The sequence below is a fragment of the Aptenodytes forsteri genome, unplaced genomic scaffold (assembly GCF_000699145.1).
Source record: "Aptenodytes forsteri isolate BGI_AS27 unplaced genomic scaffold, ASM69914v1 Scaffold35, whole genome shotgun sequence".
Taxonomy (NCBI): Eukaryota; Metazoa; Chordata; class Aves; order Sphenisciformes; family Spheniscidae; genus Aptenodytes; species Aptenodytes forsteri.
The window spans coordinates 2,172,065-2,179,373 of NW_008795334.1; the positions used below are offsets into that span (position 1 = coordinate 2,172,065).

At 44.3% G+C, this 7,309-nt stretch overlaps 1 protein-coding gene across 2 annotated transcripts in view; it reads right to left on the minus strand.

Moving 5' to 3' along the window:
- Positions 1–1,465: 1,465 nt before the first annotated feature.
- The window catches only part of RHOH (ras homolog family member H), a 15,157-nt gene continuing 9,313 nt past the window's right edge, over positions 1,466–7,309 (minus strand). Inside the window, exons 1-2 of one of the 2 annotated variants that reach the window (XM_019472296.1) lie at positions 3,708–3,744; positions 1,466–2,268 (exon numbers count right to left, since the gene is read on the minus strand). In XM_019472296.1, coding sequence (XP_019327841.1) covers positions 1,466–2,041 — 576 coding nt within the window. In that variant the 5' untranslated portion in view covers positions 2,042–2,268; positions 3,708–3,744. Of the gene's footprint in view, positions 2,269–3,707; positions 3,745–7,309 lie in introns of those variants that run through there. The other variant, XM_009280139.2, reaches the window with a different exon arrangement.

The window sequence follows — 7,309 nt, forward strand, 5'->3', positions numbered from 1 at the left end:
AAATCTTGCTGCACTAAGAAATTCCCCAGGGGATTTCCTCTATGGTTAGCAGAAACCTTGGGATGAGACAGATCTGCAAGACCTGAGATGGTGCGGGGCAGAAGGAGCAGATAACCTGAGGAGGAGAACACCACAACTCACGAGGAACGTACAGCAGTGTGTGTTGACCCCACTCCATCTTCCAGCAGAGTTCTCTTACACACCTGGAGTTTCCACCTCTTTAGCCTGACTTTTTGTGCAGGAGGGTAACTTGGCCCGAGTAGGTACGTCAGGATTTGACTCTTAGACTTGCCAGGCTCCCCAGGATGCAAAGCCTGTTTCAGTCTTATTTTGATACAACCCAGACAGTTATACTTAGTATGCAAACTCAGAAAAAATGTTATTTAGCCATTCTAAATACACACATTCAACATTGCCATGTACTTAATTTTTTACTATAGTAGGTGACTGGTTTCACTAAAACCACTGTTTAGAAAAGAAGTGTACTAAAAATACTTTGAGAATTTTAGTGCTCATGAAAAAATACCTTTCATCCCTGGAGACTGAAATCTTTTGCCTCCAGAATGATGGCAGGGACAACAGAGGTGATGATAGCACAGACTCGTCTCTGCCACCCCAACCATATGTCTGAACCAGCCCTGACTGCAAGCCAGCCCTTCTGGGGTTGTAACTAGGTGAGGTCTAGGAATAATCAGGTTCGTTTCCTCCTGGTTCATCCCATCTTTGACCATATTGCTGAGGAACAAGACTAAGATAACAAATCTCACAAAGCCACAGGACGGCTGTCAAACGTCACTAAGTTTTGATCACTCCTATGCTGGACGTACTGGATTTGATTACTGTTACGCAGTGACTCGGGCATGTCTAAGAAGTGCTAGGCTTGCCTGCAGGCCATTTATTATAGAGATAGGACAATTTGCTTCTGTGGTTAGCTAAAGGAAGAACCTCCAAATATGAAAACTGTCAGGATTTTACAACAATGTATAAAAGAGTCTTTTAAATAGAATACACAGTGGTCAGATTTTATACACTAAGTTCTTAAAGTAAAAAAAAAACACATGGACAGACATGTCAAGAGGTGGGGGTTGATCCAGACAGAAGTTTGTCATTAAATAAATGCGGACAAACCAACAACTGAGGAACAACATCAACAAGAACAACAACAAAATCAGCACAGCTATTATCTGCAGATCTCCAGGCTAGGCCCGCTCCAGTCCAGGCTAGCAAAGTCCAAACACAGGCTTGTGAATAAGGGCACGTACCCACACCTTTCGTTTTTCAAGATAGTGCCCACATGTGTTGGGGGGGAGCAGATCAGATAGAGTGCACATCTGTCTCACTAGGGCCACCTGCACTGTGGTCCTGCCAGGAGTCCTCCTTTGATTCACCTCCCATTCTCTCTGCCACAGTATCTTTGTGCGAAGACAGAAAGGACGAACGCAGGCAAACCCACTGCTGACGGTCCTCAAAAGATCTTGCACTCGTTAATGGAGAAGAGCTTTCGCCTATTCTGCCTTTTGGCTTGATTGACTGCTGTCCGCACGGCGTACTCAAACACCTGCTGCACCCCCCGGTTGCTGAGGGCAGAGCACTCCAAATAGCCTTTGGCTCGCACATCCTGGGCGAGCCGCTTCCCATCTATCGGGCTGATGCAGGAGGAACGGTAGGGCCCCGTGTCACGCTGGTCCGTCTGAGTAGCCACTACCAAAATGGGGATGCGGGGCAAATGGCTGCGTATCTCACCGATCCATTTGTTCCTCAGGTTCAGAAAGGAATTGTGGTTTGCCACTGAGTAGCACATTAATACTACATCTGCCTGTTGGTATGAGAGGGGGCGAATGCTTTTGAAGGCATCGCTGCCAGATGTGTCCCAAAGACCTAGGCTAATCTGTACACCATCCATGAAGACATCCACTCCGGTGTTTTCATATACAGTGGGTCTGTAGTCATCTGGAAAAGTCTCGGAGGTGAAACGTACCAAGAGAGATGTTTTCCCCACCGCGGTGTCTCCCACCAGGACACACTTGATTGAATCCAGCATTTTATTAATGTCCAGGGTCAAGAGCACTGTCTGGGTGCAGCAGGAGTGGGATGGAGGGATGCAGCGGTCTCGGGGGCTCTCTAGATAACTTCCATTTGGTGAGAAACCATTCAAATCTCTTTACTTCTCAAGGCTTGATTGTGTCACTTGAGTCTAAAATCCCCTTTTCTCCCACACGGCTCTGTGGTGCTGTCAGTTTTAATTCTTCAGTGAGTCAAATGACGTTTCTGGAAGATTAAAAATAAAATGTAACATTTATAACCCACAGAGAACAGACCATTCTTCATCAAGATAAAGCCACCTGGACATGTCTTTGGACAGCCATGGGGAGTACCCCACATCGAAGATGCTGAACGTTGCCATTCCCTCCCAGCCAGCTGTGTGTGTAGCAGCCATTCATGTAAATAACCTTCCTGCTGCTCCACGGGGGCTAACAGTCCTATCACTTCTGCCATTCTTCACTGACACCAACTATTTTTTCCCTCCAATTGTCTAAAAAACTAATAAAATCAATTTAACTTTGGTATAACTGCTACTAACCTGCTTTTAGTGAGACATTTCCTGCCTCTCACTTTCACCAAGACTGCCAAAATCCTGAATCCCTTTTAACCAATCAGTTCAGATTCCCTTGAAAAAGTACACATGCTCTCTAGAGGCAGCGAAGAGGAAAAAAAGCCCTTCACTAACCGATTTGACTATTTAAGCAATCCTGTAATGAACAGTAACACGGAACCACTTGTGACAATGAGGAAGCAAAGACTTCAGGTGTGAATCTTGAGTGACATGAACCTTAACGGTTTTCAAAAGCAATGTAGGATTCACAGCAAAAATGCAAAAAAGTTTGAATTTTTTCTTACAAATCACTTTCAGCAAGCAAGAAGCACAAGCCAAAGAAAGCCATGCCACCAGTGCTTGCCCCAGTCAAACAATTTCGTTTGAAGGGGATACAGCTACCCTGACATTTACTTTGTTGTAAAACTAAACTGAGAGTACCTCTTCAGAGTATGTAATTGCTTTTGAGCTCCTGCCAGCATTCAGTCAAATTTTCCTATTTTGAAAGCGTTTGCTTTTTCCTCACTAGCTGTGTGCAAGATTCACTGCTCACGCAGGGCGACACACAAGATGCTATGAAAATCACTAACTGCAAAACTGAAGGCAAACTAGTTCTGCTCAACAAAAGTAATTAAAAAAAGTATCACTGCATAATTTCACAATGTCCTGTGTATGTAACACAAATAATATATTTCTGTCTCCTTCATATATGAAGAGAGAAGTCACAGCTTAGGGTTATTTGCACAGAAATGAATGATGGCCACAAAAAGCATATACTCTACATTACTGTAACGCTCTCCAGTTTCATTACCCTAGCCCCCCCTACCACCACCACCACCCCACCTCCCAATTTCTAGTACCCTCAAAGCTTTGGCTTACTCCACAAAGGGTAACAACAACAAAGGAAAAGAAGAGAAAAGCGCTAGATGAGCTTAGAGAGAACATTTTACAGGCACTGACAGCTGCTACTGGCAACTCCCCTGCTTTCATTTTGTAGTGAGGCAGTGCCCTACCTCCTCGCGTGCTGCCAGCACAGCTGCATCTCTCCCACAGGCACTGACAGCTGCTACTGGCAACTCCCCTGCTTTCATTTTGTAGTGAGGCAGTGCCCTACCTCCTCGCGTGCTGCCAGCACACCTGCATCTCTCCCACCCGATGCACCAGCCAAAAGAAGATGTGCCAACGGCTTGGCCGGAGCACGTTGTTTTATAGAGGCGGCACCAAGCCTGCGGGGCAGCGCTGTGCATACTCGAGTTACGGGTATCTAGAGGAGTCATTGCAACAGACGCCGCTTCCTGGTCTGCCAGTGCGACCGTGCTCTCGCCATCTCAGCTCGCTTCTAGGAAGTGGGATGGAGGCCGAGGCCGAGGCCGCTTCACGGCATTCCTGGCTGCCGGGAAACAAGCTCTTCCGTGAATTTAAGTTTTGTTGGCAGCAGTTGGAAATTTGCTTTTAAAGGTTCAGGAGGTCTAACTCCACTGTCTCACCTTCTCCATTCCCCAAACAAGCTCTCAAGGGAATTAAACAAGACATTTACAAATTACATCTATGAAAAATTAAAAAAACATACGCAGGATACACAGCCCAATTACTTAAGTGCATCATCATCTTTCCTTCAGTGTATTCTACTTCAAAATTGTGTCAGCAGTACAGTTTTAAAACACCAGAATTCACCACAAGCCAGTAGCATGTGATTCAGACAAAACTGCATGCTCCCAGGAGAAAGTCAGCATGTACCAAGTCTCCTTTTCAGAACAAACATTTCTTTGGTGCAGGCAGTCCTTAATGCCTTCAGGCTCATTATTTTGTGTATATTTGCATGTGGGGGAAAATAAGGATGTCCAAAGCATGACTTTTGCTATTTCATAAATGCCAGAACAGAGAAAGACAGATAAAAGGATTGTTCTGCTACGCAGCTTGTTGATTACCAGGTCTGATTACGTTGGCTATTTTGAAAGAAAGTATATAAATGATTAAAGACTAAAAAAGATATTAAGGACTAGTGAATATGGCTAGTTGACACAATAACAAAAGCTGAAATATTCCACCATGACAGTGTGGAATTGTTTTCAAAGCAAATTATATTGTTCTACAATCCATTGATGAATAAAAATGAACAGTATATAACAAGGTCCATATTCTGGTCCTGTGGACAGATTGCCATCAGTGGTCCTGATCTTGCTTTTGTTCACAGCCACTTGGAGTTCATGTGCCTCCATATATAGTTGGGACTACATATGTGCAAATTGAAGATATATTTTTAATTATTCACATAGCCTGTCCTTGACGCAGCCTCAGGGTAAGAGCAGTATTAGTGTATTAAAATAATTACGCAAGTTCATCTCAATGAATGGAAAACTCTTTAGGTTAAACATCAACAGAAAACAGTGCCCTTTAAAGGACAGATCAGTACTGGGCACTTCTACACATCAGTGTAAAACCAGTTGTGTAAATATTTGCAAAAGCTTTGGTTCCTTTCTCTCATATTATATACTACGGTCTTGGTCTGACAGTACAGCATGCTACACCCATTAAAAGACTGGACAAGATCTTCTGATCACAGGTGGCTGAGTCTAAGCTGCTGACAGATTTTTTTCCCCCCAACAATTTGGGGGAAAAATCCAAATTTTAGTAACTTTACCAAGTCCATTTTGGATCTGGAATTCTAGATATAAGCCTGTATCTTCTCTTACACTACTTCGGTTTATGCTTTCATCACTCGTAACAATAGAAGATTTTATTTTAATGATAAGGCGAGAGCTTTTATAATATTGTTAAGTATAAGAATATATGTCTAATTCTGTTGCAGTCACTCTGAATAGTGACCTTTAATAAACTTTGGGATTAACCTCAAAGAAAATTCTTGCACAGTTTTAGATAGAGCACTGTTTTTTCAATTGTATCATATTGTCTATGTAACTAATGCAACATTTATTGTCTTTGCTTTCCTATTTTTGTTCCCTCTGTCTTTGCAATACAGAGCCTTGGCACTGGTGTGTGGTTATAGAGCCCTCGGACTTCACTGACGACGTGAGCATAAGAAGCCATACAACAGCCGCTCTCTGGGCACTGCCTGTCCTGCACCTCGGCAATCTCATGCAAGTAAATGCCTCACACTTGATCACGGCTGAATATGATATGGAGAAGGTGAGCGGTGTTACCAACCCGTAACGCGATGGGATGAGAAGAGGAGCACAGCAGCACCAAGCTCTTTGCAGGTGGAGGATTCAATCCCATGAAAAACTAATCTAATATTTGTTGAAACAATTCTACCAACAAAGGAAAGCAGGACTGCTTGTTTCAGAAGGAGTAAGTTTATCAACTGAACCAAATGGGATTTTCATTTATGCCAGGAATGCCTCTGGCATGTTCTAAAAGATCATTGTGAGCATGGCTCACTATGGCTAAACATCTGCAGGGGATGGACAGTGTCTTATGATAGGGGAAAATAAAAAGAGTCAGGAACCCCTAATGTCAAAACCTGTCTTGGATATTGATAGTGCACCCTCGGGTAGGCTGGGATTTGGAAGAAATTAGCTCATACGTAAACAAACCATGCAGGCAAGACAAAAGGCTTTTCAGATCAGGCAGTCGCAAAATGCTTCAGAGAGTTAAAGCAATTAACATGCTATCTATTATTGCCGTTATCCGGTCCCTACCACAATTAGATCTCAGTGCAGTTCCTGTTGATATCAGGATAAGAGCAGGCTAATTTTTCAGTTTGAGCACTGTATACACTACCTCTTGAAGAGAACTGATGTTGCAAGGAAATAAAAATATTTATACTAATAAAAAAAATGGAAAACCACTGCAGATACTTCCACTTGCTGTCCAATGCTTGAATGCACATATTGTCTTTGCCTGCCCACATTACTCCCGTAAGTCTCACCTCATGCAGAGGTGGGGTCTGCAAAACAGTGTCTACAGTTCTTCTCTATCATGTTGATTATAATCACTGCTCCTTCTAACTGCACCGCAGATACGTAAAAACTCTCCTTGCATCTCTTAGAGGCTCTCGAGGAGAGGAAGGAGACGTGGAGACTACCCTTACTGACCAGAAGAGCAGGCAGTTTTACGCCTTCACCTCCGTGGGTGCAGTGGGCGCTGCAGGGCATGGACAACTCCTGGGAGCAGAAGGAGAGGGAGGAGGAGGAGGAGGGCTGGCAGGAAATCAAGACAGGGCAGAGATGCTGTTGCCTGGTTAGGGGCAGCACCCAGGAGATGCAGCAGGGAGACGATTGGCCCTGTGACAGAGACACTGCGACTGTTGTGGATCCAGTCTGGACACTCAGCTAGATCACCAGGTTGCCAAGGTGATCTAGCTTGTTTTCAACTCCGTGGGTGAGTTGTACTTACTCCATTCAGATACAAAACTCCAGACTGCTGCACAGGCCTTTGCTGCTACAGCACGGGGCTACTGAAAACTAATACATCAGCTGTAGTCCATCCGGAGGCTGCAGCTGGCCTGCAAGCAAATGCCCCCTTGCTGCGAAGTTTCCTGTCATGCATTCATAAGCTGATGCTCTGACATTTGTGTTAGCTGCCTCCTGGTTTCTGAACTCATTTTAAGATGATTTTGATCTATAGCACTAAGTGGCCCTGGTCTTGCCACTCTAGGAAACAGCCTCCCTCTGCCTCAGACAGTGTCAGCGTTTCAGTCCATAGTGGCATTCAGTGGTGGTACCACTGCCATAAAGAACTGACTCACAGCCCGTA